The following is a 16,146-nucleotide window of genomic DNA, read 5'->3' as shown; positions in this document are numbered from 1 at the left end:
TACGTCACATGCAGCACCGCAGGTATAGATTGCCCTAGTGCCGGTCATTTTAATATCCCAATGAAAAATGATGAAAACCAGGACATTTTCATCACTAAATAAAAAACAGCCAGGACGGCCAATACAGGACTTGAAAACAGGACATGTCCTGGGAAAACAGGACGTTTGGTCACCCTAACTCAAAATGTACTTTTGGCTCTCATTTATATTGTAAACTATATTATAAATAAACTACAAAAAAAATATTTATTTTGTCCTGTTTGGTCCTCATATTCTTGTGGTTCCCTCACACCTGACTCAAAGGCTCATTATGCAGCTTGTTATGCAGTTCAAATCAGGTGTGATTTACATCATAATTCATGATTGTTCACGCCTCTTCACATATGGCCTTTGTAAACAAAAAGTGTCTTACAACATTTAAATCAATATAGTTTTTTTGTGAATGAGTAGACACAATTTTAGATACATTTTGAGGCAAAAACTCTAGGCAACAACATCCATTAGTTAAAATGTCTTGTGGATACATATTTACCATGTATTCTGTGGCCTTATTTCAGGACTTTTTTCAATAACCACGCATAAACTTTATTCTCTCAAAAATACAAACATGTACATACATGTTGCTTACATATTATGGGGGCCCAGTTTGTGCTGAATACAGTGTAAATGACACTTTTGCCATTAATATGTTTATAAGCAACTGAATAAAGCACAAATGTCAGAGCATGTCAAAACTTCTAAAGGACCCTGAAACTGCCTCAGACCCCTGAGCAGGGGCTGTGTCACGTCACAAACAAGGAAACTGGTGCGAGGACTCATATAAAAAACATATAAACTCAAAACATACCAAATACGGGGAAAACAGGAATCACAGGGAAACAGGAGACGTAGACAACGATACCACACAGACTGCAAACACAAAGGAACTTAAGAAGGGGACAAATGAGGTAGGTAATGAGGGAACACAGGTGGGGCAAATTTAACCAATAACAAGTTAACAAGGGGGGTGGGAACTAGACAGAGACAAGAAAATAACAAACAACCACATGTGCTACATGAGACAGGACAGGCATGTGACATTACCCCCTCTTTAAGGAGCGGCTACCAGACTCTCCACTTAGACAGGGCGGGGGGGGAGGAAAGACCGCGGCGGGAGGGACAGACCAGGGCGAAACAGACCCGAGCTGGACGGGAGGGACAGACCAGGGCGGGACGGGAGGGACAGACCAAGGAGGGACAGGGAAAACAAAAAGTTCAGGCAGCCAGGGCGGCCCGCATGGTTTCGACGGCCAGGGCGGCACGCCGAGTTCAGGATGCCAGGGCGGCGCGGGCAGAGCAGGGCGGCGTGGGGAGAGCAGGGCGTCTGGGCGGCGCGGGCAGAACAGGGCGTCTGGGTGGCGCAGTCAGAGCAGGGAACTAGACAGAGACAGGAAAATAACAAACCACCACATGTGCTACATGAGACAGGACAGGCATGTGACAGGCTGTTTCTTTATTAGGTCGATTGGGCAATGCACCACCAAATTGCGATGTATGAGAGCGTGTTATAGGCTATATGATATGTTATAGCCAGATATGACAGTGCTACTGCAGCACGCATCGCAGTAGACGAGCAGCTTAATATTTCTTCATCAAACTGCCACAAATAAAAATGAAAGTTGCAGACGCACAATACACAATCATCATCGTTAAAAAGAAGTAAAGAAACTAAATTATCTTACCAGTGCTTATGCCACTCTCTCTCCTATTGCGGCCTTTGATTTTTAAATTAGCTGTTGATAAATAAAATGCAGCTCATATAGATTTCGGTGATGTGAACTCCATTAAATTGCATATAACACGGGAATTGAAGATTGGATTTATATCCGTTTTGCGAAGACACATTTATGTGACCAAGTGTAAATGGAATAAATCAGATAGATATCTGATCTGTAAAAACCATAGACTAAAAAAAAAAAATACAGGTACACATGAAGTTTTTCGGCCATGAAAAATATGTAGGTAGATCTTGCCTTTCATCAAGGCTGAGGTCAGGTATCTTTGGCTTGAAAAGGTTTGGTGACCACTATGCTATAGACTACCAAAGATGAAGAACAATCGAAACATTCATTTGTCCCTTGGGCAATCAGATTGTTAAAATACTCTAAATGGTAAATATTGGTATTTTAGATTTATATGTACTGTTGTGCATTCTTATTTTTATAAATTTGTTTTATTTTATATTGTGGTGTGTTTTTATGTCCGTCTCCTACGCTGCATCGAAATTGCTCACAAGGGATCTTAATAAAATTAAACTTGAACAGTAAAGGTCTGCCGCTTTCGAAACAGCGCTTGTCTCATTGGATTGTAGAAGCTATAGCAACTGATTAAAAAACAAAACAAAACGTATATATAAAATAAAAATAAAAAAACACATTGTTGTGAACGTTGTAAACACATTGTCATAATAAAAATGTTCCTCTTTATGTTTAATAAGCACTTTTTTTGCGTAATGCTGATGTAGAAGCAGTGGAATTTTTTTTTACATGGTAACTTAATAAAGAACTTGTAGAAGGATGTGTACACAAAATAAATGTTGCCAATAAAAGATAGCATACTATCTTAGAATTGGGCACTCTTCACTCAGTCAGTCACTTTATAAGTAAAGTCAAGTCAGCTTTATTTATATAGTGCTTTCCACAATGCAGATTGTTTCAAAGCTGCTTTACAGTTGTTAGGGTTAAGTTGTGTTGGTTGGTGTTTTGGTTTTCTCTTTTCGTTGCAGGTCTTGTGATTGGGAATTGAGTGCACCTGTTGTTCGTCACAGGATCTGTTTTAAGCATGGAGCAAGAGGCTGTCTGGGCGGCTGCTCAGCGCTCGTTCAGGAGCAGTTTGCCATGCGCTCTTATCCTTTGTTTTGTTTTTAAGAACAGGACATTCGTTCTTCCAATGTCAGACTTCCAAACAATAACGACACCAGGGCCGTGCAGAGAGTTCGTCAGGGGCAGGGGCTCAAATGTAAAAAAGGGGCAATATATATATATATATATATATATATATAATATATATATATATATATATATATATATATAATATATATATATATATATATATATATATAATATATATATATACCCTGTTCGGGCGAACCAGCCTCTTACTGCATTTTGTTGCCTTGTACCTGTACTTGTGTAATGACAATAAAGTTGAATCTAATCTAATCTAATACACACACACACACACACACACACACACACACACACACACATATATATATCCTTATGCTCATCAAGCCTGCATTTATTTAATCAAAAATACAGAAAAAACAGTAGCCTAATATTGTGAAATATGGTGTTCTTTTTAACTTTTTATTAATTAAAGAATCTTGAAAAGAGTATCACAGTTTCCATCATTGACATTAAATCCTCATATTATGATTTCTGAATGATCATGTGACACTGAAGAGTGGAGTAATGATGCTGGAAATCCAGCTGTGATCACAGGAATAAATTATATTTTAAATTATTTTAAAACAGAAAACCATTATTTTTATATATTTCGCAATATTGCTGTTTTTTATCAAATAAATGCTTTGATAATGCTACATAATATTCAAAAATGGTAATCAGTCCTTTCATGTAACCATTTCGCCAGCCTACACTTCGCATAATAGGCCTGTAGGAGCCGGTGGCACTTGGGTTTTGCTAACTTTGATAGTTTCATGAAATAGTAAACGGTGTATCAATATACATAAGTACAAGTGAATTTAACACTACTTACCATTAATGCGACGTTTGCTGCTGTGGTTTTGTGCAGGGATTTGTTTGTTGTCTGTTAAAATCCATTTTGTCAGTGATGCAATTTATAAAATGAGCCAAACCGCAGGAAATTGTTCCACAAACGTTAGTTCCTCTGTCCATGTAATTTTCAGCCGATTTATGAATAAGAACAGAAAATTACCGCTTCACATCGCCCAATGGACTTTGAACTTGCTTTGGCAGATCATGATTGGTTGGTGTATATGACAAACGGGCATTGGTGAATTGTGTAATACTTTAAAATATATAGCTAATATATAGATTTAATAATTAAATCAACACATTAGCTCTGATTATGGATGAAAAAAATATATATATTGGCTTACTTTTTTCCCGCGAGGCCACACACTCTCTGAAAGGACCATATTTGGCTCGAGAGTCGTTTCCGAACAGTGGAAAGTCAGCTGTCAATCAAAACGCACGCAACCCATATCAACGCGTTATGGCAACGCCTCAACTTTTGAGCCGTTCGTTACTATTGTATACATTGTCATGTTATAATAATCACATTTATTTAGTTTTATTGACCACGATATTATCCTTGATATTTGTCTGAGAGGGGCATTTTTGATTCATTTTGAAAAAGGGCAGGGGCTCGAGCACCCAAAGCCCCCCCCCCCCCCCCCCGCACGTGCCTGAACGACACATAGAATCAGTTATCACTCTGGGAGACCCTCGATCACTTTGTTGCAATTGTTTGGGACTACAATTTCCATTACCACGACTCCCATAACCAAATCGATTTGTGTGTGTCAAAACAAAATCATCTGCCAACGATGCAGCTTTAATAGCAGTGGAAAGTTTTGTTTTCATTAATGTAAACTGCAATTTGATCGGGAACAATGTTTTTTAACTGTTCAATAATCATCATTTCACGCAACTCACTGAAGGACTGCACGTTAGATGTTGAACACCAGCGATCAAAATGGTTACTTAACTCTCTGGTGACCTCTACGTGTGTTTGTCTCTCACCTTTTCTCCATGTACGAAAACGTTGGCGATAAGCTTCTGGGACCAACTCAAAAGCTTTCAACACAGCCAATTTCACACTATCATAATTCCTTCTATCCTCTACTGAAAGAGCAGTGTATGCCTCCTGAGCTCTCCCCACTAAAACAGATTGAAGCATCACTGTACGGTCGCTACCAGGCCATCCTCGTTCATCAGCTATACTTTCAAATAATGACACAACTGTCACAGTTGATCGAATGGAGGACTGCGTGGATCAAGTGGGTTCTGCGAGAGTCTGTGTCAACGGTTAATGCGATGGATACTTTATCTACAGCTTTATAACTTAACGATGAAACTTATTAAAGGAGCTGAGAACGTTTTAGCGGACACCCTGTCACGTGCGCCCATAGCGTGAAGATGGCTTTTCTGTCTGCAACTGATGTGAGCTAACGTTCTGTATGTATGTTATAATTTACCAGAGTTGGGGGGGGGGCAATTTTTTTTTAGGGGGGTGTGTTAGGGTTAAGTTGTGTTGGTTGGTTTTCTCTTTTCGTTGCAGGTCTTGTGATTGGGAATTGAGTGCACCTGTTGCTCGTCACAGGATCTGTTTTAAGCATGGAGCAAGAGGCTGTCTGGGCGGCCGCTCAGCGCTCGTTCAGGAGCAGTTTGCCATGCGCTCTTATGTTTTGTTTTGTTTTGTTTTGTTTTGTTTTGTTTTGTTTTGTTTTGTTTTGTTTTGATAGCAGGAAAATAATGCAACAGAAATTGATTCGGCCGTACAGCCGCTCTGGAGAAAACAGTGATATCATCCAGCTCAGTTCAGTAATCATATAGTGTCAATGCAGGCAGATCAGTAATATAGTTGAATATAAAGTGGAAAACATGGATGTGCCATATTTGATCTACTTGAAACAGCTGAACATGTCTTAAAACGTGTGGTTTATAGAGGCACTAAGAGCTACATCACTCAGATTTCACTGCAGATTTAGAAAAAAAGTTAAAAAAAAAGATTCAAGAGGGTTATAATTTTATATAGGCTATATAATTGTTACTTTATATATATATATATTTATTCAACGTCAATTCTCCACATTCCATCTAAGTAGGTGGCTGAATATGCATCATAAACTGGTTTGCCAACTGTCATAAAACTTAAAAGAAGGGGAAGGACTTTTATTTTGGCATGTGATATGATGTCATAAGGCTGCGCCGCAACCCTGCTTGTGTTGTGATTCGGCTGAATAAAGGTTTGTGTTTTTAAGCGTTTAAATCGATACAAATCGTTCAATCGAATGTATAGCTTTTACTAACTGTGTAAAACGAGTGAATTATTATTTGGTGTAATATTGTATTGCTTATTTAACATTAATGAACGTTATTCTTGTGAGTAAAGGGCATCCACACATGAGTAACATAAAAACTGCTTCTCATTTTGCTCCCTATGAATCAGTTGATCGTGAACACGAATTTGATGACTGGCAATTATTGATGAAGAAACAGATATTTTCGAAAATCCACGTCAAATAAGAATCGTTTTGTTTCAAATGTTTTGGAATATACAAACCATTAAATACAAATAAAAATGAAGTAAATGTATAATTTTATTTTTATTTTTTATATATATAGTTTCCAGTGCTAGTTTTAAAAAAAATTTTTAGGAGTTGTTTTTTGTTTTTGCTAATCAGGCCAGTTAACACTTTAAGCCCTGATAGGCATTTTTAGAGTTGGTTTGTGACACAAAAGTAAAGACTCGTAACTCCAAAAACTATACCAAGGAGAGTCGAAAAATAGATATCGTTTGATAGAAGTTTCATTACATTTGGACATTTTCATGCTGAAAAACTGTTCATAAAAGACTTTATATATATATTAATTAATAATGTTTGCATATTTTACATATCTATCTTATTTGACATGCAATAACTCGGGGAGGAAATAAGGTAGGAGGACATAAAGTTATCAAAAGTTATCCTCCATGAAGAATATCTCATGGTCAACACAAATAATTGTTGATTTTGGACTCATTTCGATTGGGAGCATTCACTGTAAATAATGATGTGCTCTTTTGTATGACCTGTGCATGTTTTTAATGAAATTATGAGCAAAAACGCCATGTGAACGCTACATTTCTTTTTATTTAGCTACATGTGTGCCTCTGGGTTTTTGAGTATTATAACTCCATGAGGAATATCTTTAGATCTAAGTGACAGATTATGGTAAGTTCTCTTTAATTGTGAGAATCTACTATAATGATATACCATTTTTCCTCGATCAGAGCATGTTTCATGAAGTTAAAAGCGAAAATGTATATTATTTACATATGGGTCTTGTGGGGCTTCACATACAAAGACACGTTTAAGTTTAGTCAATGCCCAAAACAATTATGCTGGCGGTACACTTCGGGTTTGAAGCCATTCTCTTACCAGTACGCTGCCTACTGAACTAGGGAGCTGATTGAGACTCACCCTGCTAATTATTCTCATCTTAATCATGACAGAGTGTCCAAACAGAAAAAGATGGCATTTATTAAAGAGGAGAGTGAAGACATGAAGATTGAAGGAGCATTCAGAGTTAAACAAGAAGATGCCGAGGAACAAACAGGTTGGTTTCATTCTCAAAGATGAACAACAATTTCAATTGTTGATATTTTTGAAGAATGTCATGTGTCCTAATTAAAGTGGTTTAATTTGACATGGAGCGAGTCGCTCGAAGCTGGGCTTCTGTTGTTGTGACGTGACACATTATATTATAAAAAATATGAATGTAGCCAAAACATAATTATTAACAAAAATACATGAGAGCTCAATTCACTTTTTTGTTTGTTTTTTAAAAACATCTATATAGTTTTTATAATTTTGTATTTCTGTTGTAGTTAGTATGTCAGGTTAAGCTAAAGCTTCAAGTAAGTTTAAGTTTTTTTTATTGATTTCTTTTTTAATTTCAGTTAACATTTATTTAATTTCAAGTGATGAAGATTTTTTTAAGGGTTTTAGTTATACTTTATTGAATAATGGGTCAAATACTGTTCTTAGTCTTTCCTCCTCACTATGAATTAAATGATTTTAGTTATACTTTATTGAATAATGGGTCAAATACTGTTCTTAGTCTTTCCTCCTCACTATGAATTAAATGGGAATGAAATTAAATACAGTTTGTGTAACCAAAAACGTACACTCATACAGAATTATTGGCACCCCTGGTAAATATGATCTCAGATGGCTGTAAAAATAAATCTGCAATGTTTATCCTTTTGATCTATCATTCAAAAAATGCACAAAAATCGAACCTTTCATTGAAGTAAAAGAATGGAAAGTCGGCGGAAAATCACATTATGAAATGTTTTTTCTCCAAAACACATTGGCCACAATTCAATTCAAATGTATTTGTATAGCGCTTTTCACAATACATATCGTTTCAAAGCAGCTTCACAGAAAATGCTTCTACATTACAATTTAAATTGATTTGTACATGTTATGCATTTCAGAAATGCACATATACAAAGCACACAGATTAGCTAACTATCTATTATTAATCAATATAATAACTATGGCACAGAAATTATTGGCATCCCTGGAATTTATGAGTAAAATATCTCTGAAGTATATTCCTATTTAATATAAAACAATTTTTTAGCACACCAGGGTGACTAGGAACATGAAATTGTCTAGTGATGACGTCTTGTTTAAATATGAGGAAACCTAGAGGCTTAATCCCTTAATCATTCATCACAATGAGTAAAACCAAAGAATATAGTTATTTTGCAACAGCGGCGCATTTTCCCCACGGTTAGTTCATCACGTTACAAGTCAAATGTGCGCATTAGGGATGGGCAATACCACTTATTTTATTTTCGATACGATACCGATACTATGTAGGAAACAATTGAAATTAGTTTATTGAGAAATAACTTAAACATATGTCTTCTGATGAGCATTGTTCTGGGCTGTGTTTCCAAAAGCATCAATGGTTTCTTATGATATTTTTGGGAAACGCAGACCTGTTTGAATACGGTGTCATCAGTGAGCGAACACTGTGATTGATTGGTTCTGTCTTGCAGCATTTGCGTGTGTCATGGTTCAGATGAGCAGGTAAATAGTCCTATACGGCACAATTATTCGGTAACAAAGGTTATTCGTATTGCACACATTAAATAATCTTCTTAAATAAACAAAATTACTGGTAAAAAAACCCTTAGTATCGATATTTTTATTTGAGTTTCGATACTTTTCGCTACTCACATCAGTATTGATATATATCGCTGCTTCATATCGATATGCCCATCCCTAGTGCGCATCTATTACACAGGACATCAGTACTGACTGGATCTCTTCCCTAATCGTCCCTCCCTAACATTTGTCTCGTTTTTATTCAGTTATCGTCTCGTTTTCATCAGTGAAAAAAGGTTGTTGTCAAAAATTGGCACATTATTTGTCAACGAAATTAACACTTCTCGAGCAGGCAGTGATTTTCAATAAGTAATTACTTCGAGCACTAAAAATAAAGTATGTTCTATATAGTATGAGTGATTGTAGTATGAACATAACCTACATTCGCCATGTTGTCATTATCATGTGACCTACCAGTGTCACTTGCGTCGGTTCACTGCCTTTCACAAATCCTCTCCCGTGTCCTCATGGGATAGTAAAGTGTCCATTGCATGTACACTACAGAATATTGCCAGAAGAATGACAGAATGAGAATTCTGTTTTGATTTGAGAATTCATTTGAATTTTTCTCAATTAAAATGACAGTGACCGGCCGGTCAGTCTCACGTCTTTCCAATTCCAAGCCGATCCGTTTTGTTGCCAGTGGTGCAGGCAATAACGTCACAACCATAGTTGCATTTTTCCAGTTGCCAAACATGTTAATGTAGTGATTGCTTCCATTTCTGGCGCTATGGCATTTCTGTGCTGTGTCGAAGATGTTAGCGTGTCTCTAATAAGATCGGTCACAAACATCATCCCTGCACGATGTGTAATGTCTTATTAACTCAATCATGCATTGTGTGTAACACATTTCTTCTCCCCCTTTGCATTTTGTCCATTTTCTCTACTGCTAAAGAAACTTAAAAGTCCTCGTCCGTACTCCTAACACTTTTGAACCGTAAGACCTCTTTTAAGGGTTAAGATGTTTTCTGAATTACTTTCTTCTTTACTAGGATTTTTTCTTTTATTTTAAGAGGAAACACCCCCCTTTCTAAGAATTGTCACTAGGAGCGACTCTTTGCATTAAGATTTTTCATGAATACGGGCCCTGATCTTACCTTTTACTATTAATATCCAACTGAGCTCAACTGATTTTCCCTTTTTTTATTTTTTTATTCTCAGACACCATTACTTTGACTCTGAGGGTCCAATATTTGTTTTCTTTCACAAAGTACTACTACTGCCCACACTCAGAAAAAAATGGTACAAAAACATGTCTGTTTTAAAAGGTTCTGATATGTATGGATTATAACAGAGTAGTCCGTATAGTGATTATACAATTGGGCTGATGTGATCAAATTTCTTGCACCTCTTAAGCACACTAGATGCTGGATTTTTAACTAAACTGTGCTTATTTATAGACCCTGCAACTTTTTAAGGTGGACGACGGCTGTTCTACAATCATTAGAAATCAGAGGACAAATGACTGTGAACACAAGTGTTGTGTTCACAGTCATTTGGGTCTAATGGTCTAATGGGTTCTTAACTGTAGAAACTGTAGACTGTAGAAAACTACATAACAGTAAAACCATTGAGATCTAGAATCTTTTCTGCAGAGGTTTTTGATGCAATAATTAATTTTTCTGTTTTGGCAGAATTTAATAGAAGAAATTAACTTGCCCTCCAATCTTTTATATCATTAATATACTCTTCTACAGAGTTATGACGTTTTGTCAGGTTGTGAGGAAATGTAAAACTGAGTATCATCTGCACAGCATAGTGATGTCTAATGAGAGGAATCATATACAATGAGAAAAGCAGAGGACCCAATACTGAGTCCTGTGGCACTCCATACTTGTGATTTGATGAGGTATCTCTTCATGTACACTAGCAAAGTTGTAGCGGTCGGATAGATGGGACCAATGCTAATGCTTGTCCACAAATGTCAACACAAGCTGTCTCAAGCTGTCCATGAGAATGTTGTGGTCTGTGTTGATGATGTAACTTTAATATGTAACAGAAACTGTGCTACAATGGGGCTTAAATACTGATTTATTTAAAAAAAAAAATCATGTCAGATTTGAGATCGGTCTATAATTAACCAGTGTCCCTTGACGAATGTGTGTGTCTTACACGTTATTTTGATGGTCCACTTAGGCATGTGCCGGTATCAAATTTTTATGTTGCGATTTAATTGCTGAAGCTTTTATCATGGTATACGGTATTATCACGATATTGAAAAAAGTTGCAAAAAAAGTGTTGTCATTCTATAACAAGTTTAATAACTTTCTTATAACAAAAGAACCAAACATTTAAATACAATAAAGCAATACACAAAAATGTATGAAGTAAACTAATATTTAAAACAGATTAAGTGCAAAAGAATTATAAAGAACAATAGGTAACACTTTACAATAAGGTCTCACCAGTTAATGCATTAACATTATCAAAGAAGAATAACTTCTGTAAAAATTTTGCTATTCGCTCTTTGTTAATGTTAGTTAAAAAAAACAACTGTTAGTGTTAGCTCAGGTCCATTAAATAATACAGTTACAACTATTGATTTTAATAATGTGTTATTAAATGCTGAAATGTATATTTAACTAAGATTAATAAATGCTTTAGAAGTATTTTTCATTGTCAGTTTGTTAATGAATTACCTATTGTTAAATAATGGAGCCTTATTGTAAAGTGTGTGATTGAACAACAATCAGAACATATTCAAACAATATCTAGGGCATGTAATTTAGTCCAGATTAAAATGTTTAAATTTTTTTGAAAATGAATAGCCTTAAGTCTTTAAGTATTAAGTATAAGGTTGTGTGTTGACGAGCACATATCGTTTTGTTTACAAGGGTTACCGGGGAAACGGCTGCATTTCTGCTGTTCTGTCAGCGCCCTCTGCTGTCAGAGAATGTGATTATGCACTTCAGCGCATCTCCTTCACTCCTTCTGCCATGTGCTCGGCTCATGCACGGCCTGTTTACATCAGTGCACATTCCTCTTTGACGTGTTGTTCATTTTAAACGGTTGATGGGTAAAGTATTCTTAAAATGCATTCTAAAAATCGGAATAATTTGTAATAAATAATTATTCACGGTATTTTGAAGTGCCCACGACATGTTCATTATTGCGGTATATCGTATTACCGTTTACTGGCACATGTCTAGGTCCACTTTGAACATTCTATTGACTACAAGTAATGTTTATGAGACATGTAGGCTTTGTGAATAAGGGATTTGATAACTGCCCGTTTTAAAGTTTTTGCAATGTGTCCTAAAAGCAAAGATTTGACAATATTGAGAAGAGGTTGTGAGATTACAGGAAACACCTTTTTCAGTAGCAGTTATGGCTTCTATCATGCATGTTTTTGATGCTTTACATGTCTAAATGTCTGTTGCTTTGTGACCGCTAACTGGGGTTAACTTTTATCTGTCTGTTTTTGCCTTAGATCTGATGCCACTGAAAGAGGAGAGTGAAGTCCTGAATGAAAAGGAAGAGAAAAATCGGTATGAGAAACATAATGCTTTAATAACTCAAGAAAAATCATTTAGTTGCTCACAAACTGAAAAGACTTCCTCACGAAAAAGAGCTCAGAAGACAGGAACTGAACGTTATTTCACCTGCCAACAGTGTGGAAAGAGCTTCACTCAAAAAGGAAACCTTAAAATCCACATGAGACGTCACACTGGAGAGAAGCCTTACATATGCCCTCGGTGCGGAAAGAGCTTTACATATAAAAGATCCCTTGACACCCACATGAGAAATCACACTGGAGAGAAGCCGTTCATCTGCCAACAGTGTGGAAAGAGTTTCACTCAAAAATGTAACCTTAAAATCCATATTGGAATTCACACTGGAGAGAGCTCGTTCACCTGTCAACAGTGTGGAAATTGTTTCACTCAAAAAGGAACCCTTAACAGGCACATTAGACTTCACACTGGAGAGAGCTCATTCACCTGCCAACAGTGTGGAAAGAGCTTTGTTCAAAAAGGAAACCTTAAAAAACACATGAGAATTCACAGTGGAGATAAGCCTTATACATGCAGACTGTGTGGAAAGAGCTTCACAGTAGCACTAAACCTGAAGTATCACATGAACAGTCACAGTGGAGAAAAGCCATTCAGATGTGATCAGTGTGACAAGAGATTTACACGTAAAGTACACTTTAAAAACCACATGAAGATTCACTCAAGAGAAAACTGTTTTGAATGTCATCAGTGTGGAAAGAGTTTCCCTGATAAAGGAAACCTTAAACTCCACATGAGACTTCACACTGGAGAGAAGCCTTACACATGCACTCAGTGCGGAAAGAGTTTCACATATAAAAAATCCCTTGAAGCCCACATGAGAATTCACACTGGAGAGATTCCTTTCACCTGCCAACTGTGTGGAAAGAGCTTCACTCAAAAAGGAAACCTTAAAATTCACATGGGAATTCACAATGGGGAGAACCCTTTCACCTGCCAACTGTGTGGAAATAGTTTCACTCAAAAAGGATCCCTTAACAGGCATATCAGACTTCACACTGGAGAGAGCTGGTTCACCTGCCAACAGTGTGGAAAGAGTTTCAGTCAAAAAGGAAACCTTAAAAAACATGAGAATTCACACCGGAGAGAAGCCTTATACCTACATCATTTTCCTGTTATAGCTGTAAAGCTACTTTGAAACAACCTGTATTGTATAAAGTGCTATATAAATAAAGGTGACTTGACTGTGTGGACTGTGGTTTCATGGCATCACTTGAACAGTCACTGGAGAAAAGCCGTTTAGATGAGATCAGTGTGAAAGAGATTCACATAAAAGTAAAGCTCAATCCTTTTAAACCGCGTGTCATCGCTAACACATCCAACCAAACTGTATTCATGTTACCATAACTCTTCAACCATTTGCGCTATCAAAATACTTCAAATTACTCCTGACAGTAGATGACAGTAGTTGTGCGCTTTTCAGCAATATACAGCTTAGAAGAAGCATTTGAACAGAGATATGGCGTGCTGCAGGTTAAAACAAACCAAATATGAATATTTGGGCAGAAGAGGTGATTGGGATGATTTTTTTAGACTTTCTTTCATGCCTCTTAGCATGTGGTGTGTGTGCATGTATGAAAAAAGTCTCCTGAGTGAAAACAGTGCAACAAAAATGTCACTCAAATTATTTGTATACATGTTTTATAGTTCATTTTTCAACTTTGAAGTGTTAGATTATTTTGAGTATTTCCAAATAAAAATCAGTCAATTTATTCCGGCTTCTTAATTTTTTGTCTATTTAAATTCTAGTTACAAACTTACCACACACAATAATTGTCAATAACTATAATTTATTGAAATCCACTTGTTTTCTGAAAAAATGATAGCTTGCACTTTGAAGATGGCACATTATTTTAGAATTTTACAGCACGATGACGTAGCTGGATCAGATCCAATACGTACTGGGTGGTGGTGTTTTGGCCACATCACAGCCGCATGTGCAGCACCGATCTCAGTTATGCGCATGCGCTGGTCTTAAGTGGCATGTACGCTCAATATTGTATTGAGATGCCGTTCTAACGTGTGTAGTAGTAGTAGTACTGATAAATAGCAATACGTCATTATTGATGAATAAGTCATTATTTACATATGTGATGCTTAAGTTATCCTAGTTTCACTCTACATACATGCAAAATTTTACAACATTTTAAATCACACAATTTTAGAGCTTTTAAACCCAAATTTGATGGATTAATAGCATGTCATCACCACAAGTATTTTTATTTTATGTGTATATAGAACATTTTAAAATAAAGCCATTTTATTTCATTCAGATCATATTTGCTGTTGAGTGGAGGCAAAAATTTGTCAAGTATTTGTCTCTGTAATTTTAATCATAAAGGTATAAAACAACAAGGTCTTTTTTAAACCTTAAATACATGTACACATTCAAGGGAAAATGCAAAAATAATAAAAGCACCAAGAAAAAAAAGTGCTTAATGATATTTTGTTTGGTAAGTTCCACAAACTGATCACAGCAGTCGGATCAAGCAGTTGTCACTCAAGTGACCATTTATATTTAACTTTAGTTGTCCTTGGGGCTGTAGTGATTGTCGTCACAGATGAAGCAGTCTGCTGAGCAGTAATCCTCAAACTCTTTGGTTGAGTAAAATGCACACACTGGATTCATTTTCTTCCATCTCCAATACAGCCTGGAGTGAAGTCTTTAAATAAGTCCCCATAAAGGCACCTGGGGTCTCATTTATAAAGCGTGCGTACGCACAAAACGGGGCTGGAAACGTACGTACGCCAGTTCCCACGCAAAGGTTGTGATCTATAAAAAACAAACTTGACGGGAGAATGTGCGCAGCTTTAAGCAAACTTTGAGCTGTGAGTACGCACATTCTGGAGACAAAGGGAATTGGCCACAGATGGTGAGGTCGTGAACTGAAGTTAGATTGTAGAAAATAAATGTGAGAAGAACGATTATAAGAATTAATGACATTTAATTTTCACTCCATTTCATATGTTATATCGACATTATCTTTGAATCCAACAGTGTTATTTGTGCTGATTGTTTTAGGCTATATACATCTAGTAAAATCCAAACGTAATTCAAAACGTAGAGTGTTGCACCCCCGAAGCTATTGAAGGGGCGCTATTTGCCAGACTGGAATGCTTCCCGAGAATCTCCAACAAAGAGCCAGCGAAGCTACGCGACTTAGCCGACCTGTTACAGGAACTGTATGCAGCAAAGCAGGATGGATTCCTTCCAGGACTAGCTTACCTTGACACTGCTAGGGGAGTAGCCCCAATCGTAGAAAAGCTCCCGCATAATCTACAGGAGAAGTGGATGTCCTACGGCTCTCAGATAAAGCAACAGCATCAGATTTCCTTCCCCCCATTCGGCATGTTGTTCGATTTCATTCAGAACCAAGCCAAAGCAAGAAACGATCCCAGTTTCAGAGTCACCATGCCACTTCTGCCTGCCACAAATAGAGACAAACCAAAAAACATCTACAGTAGAGTCAACCAGTCTGTTGCGGTTCACAAGACTCAAGTCGTCGAGTTCAGCCAGAAAGGTGAGCCTGAAGCTGACTCTCTAGATCTCACCATGCAGTGCCCAATCCACAAAAAGCCCCATTCATTAGGAGCATGTAGGAGCTTTAGAGACAAACTGCTAGCTGACCGTAAACAGTATCTCAAAGACAATTCCATCTGCTACCGGTGTTGTGCTTCAACCACACATATTGCAAAGAACTGTGACAAAACCATAACATGTGC

At 36.9% G+C, this 16,146-nt stretch overlaps 1 protein-coding gene across 1 annotated transcript; it reads left to right on the top strand.

Annotated features, from left to right (window-relative positions):
* The first annotated feature begins 5,931 nt into the window (after positions 1 to 5,931).
* On the top strand, positions 5,932 to 14,134 carry LOC307126771 (uncharacterized protein). Its single transcript, XM_079817462.1, has 3 exons — positions 5,932 to 5,995; positions 7,246 to 7,349; positions 12,345 to 14,134. Exons 2-3 carry the CDS (start codon positions 7,265 to 7,267, stop codon positions 13,559 to 13,561), a joined length of 1,302 nt encoding a protein of 433 aa, XP_079673588.1. The 5' UTR covers positions 5,932 to 5,995; positions 7,246 to 7,264; the 3' UTR covers positions 13,562 to 14,134.
* Positions 14,135 to 16,146: the final 2,012 nt, after the last annotated feature.

The sequence above is a fragment of the Gobio gobio genome, assembly GCF_949357685.1.
Source record: "Gobio gobio genome assembly, chromosome: 5".
NCBI lineage: Eukaryota > Metazoa > Chordata > Actinopteri > Cypriniformes > Gobionidae > Gobio > Gobio gobio.
This window is presented reverse-complemented; position numbering and strand designations above follow the sequence as displayed.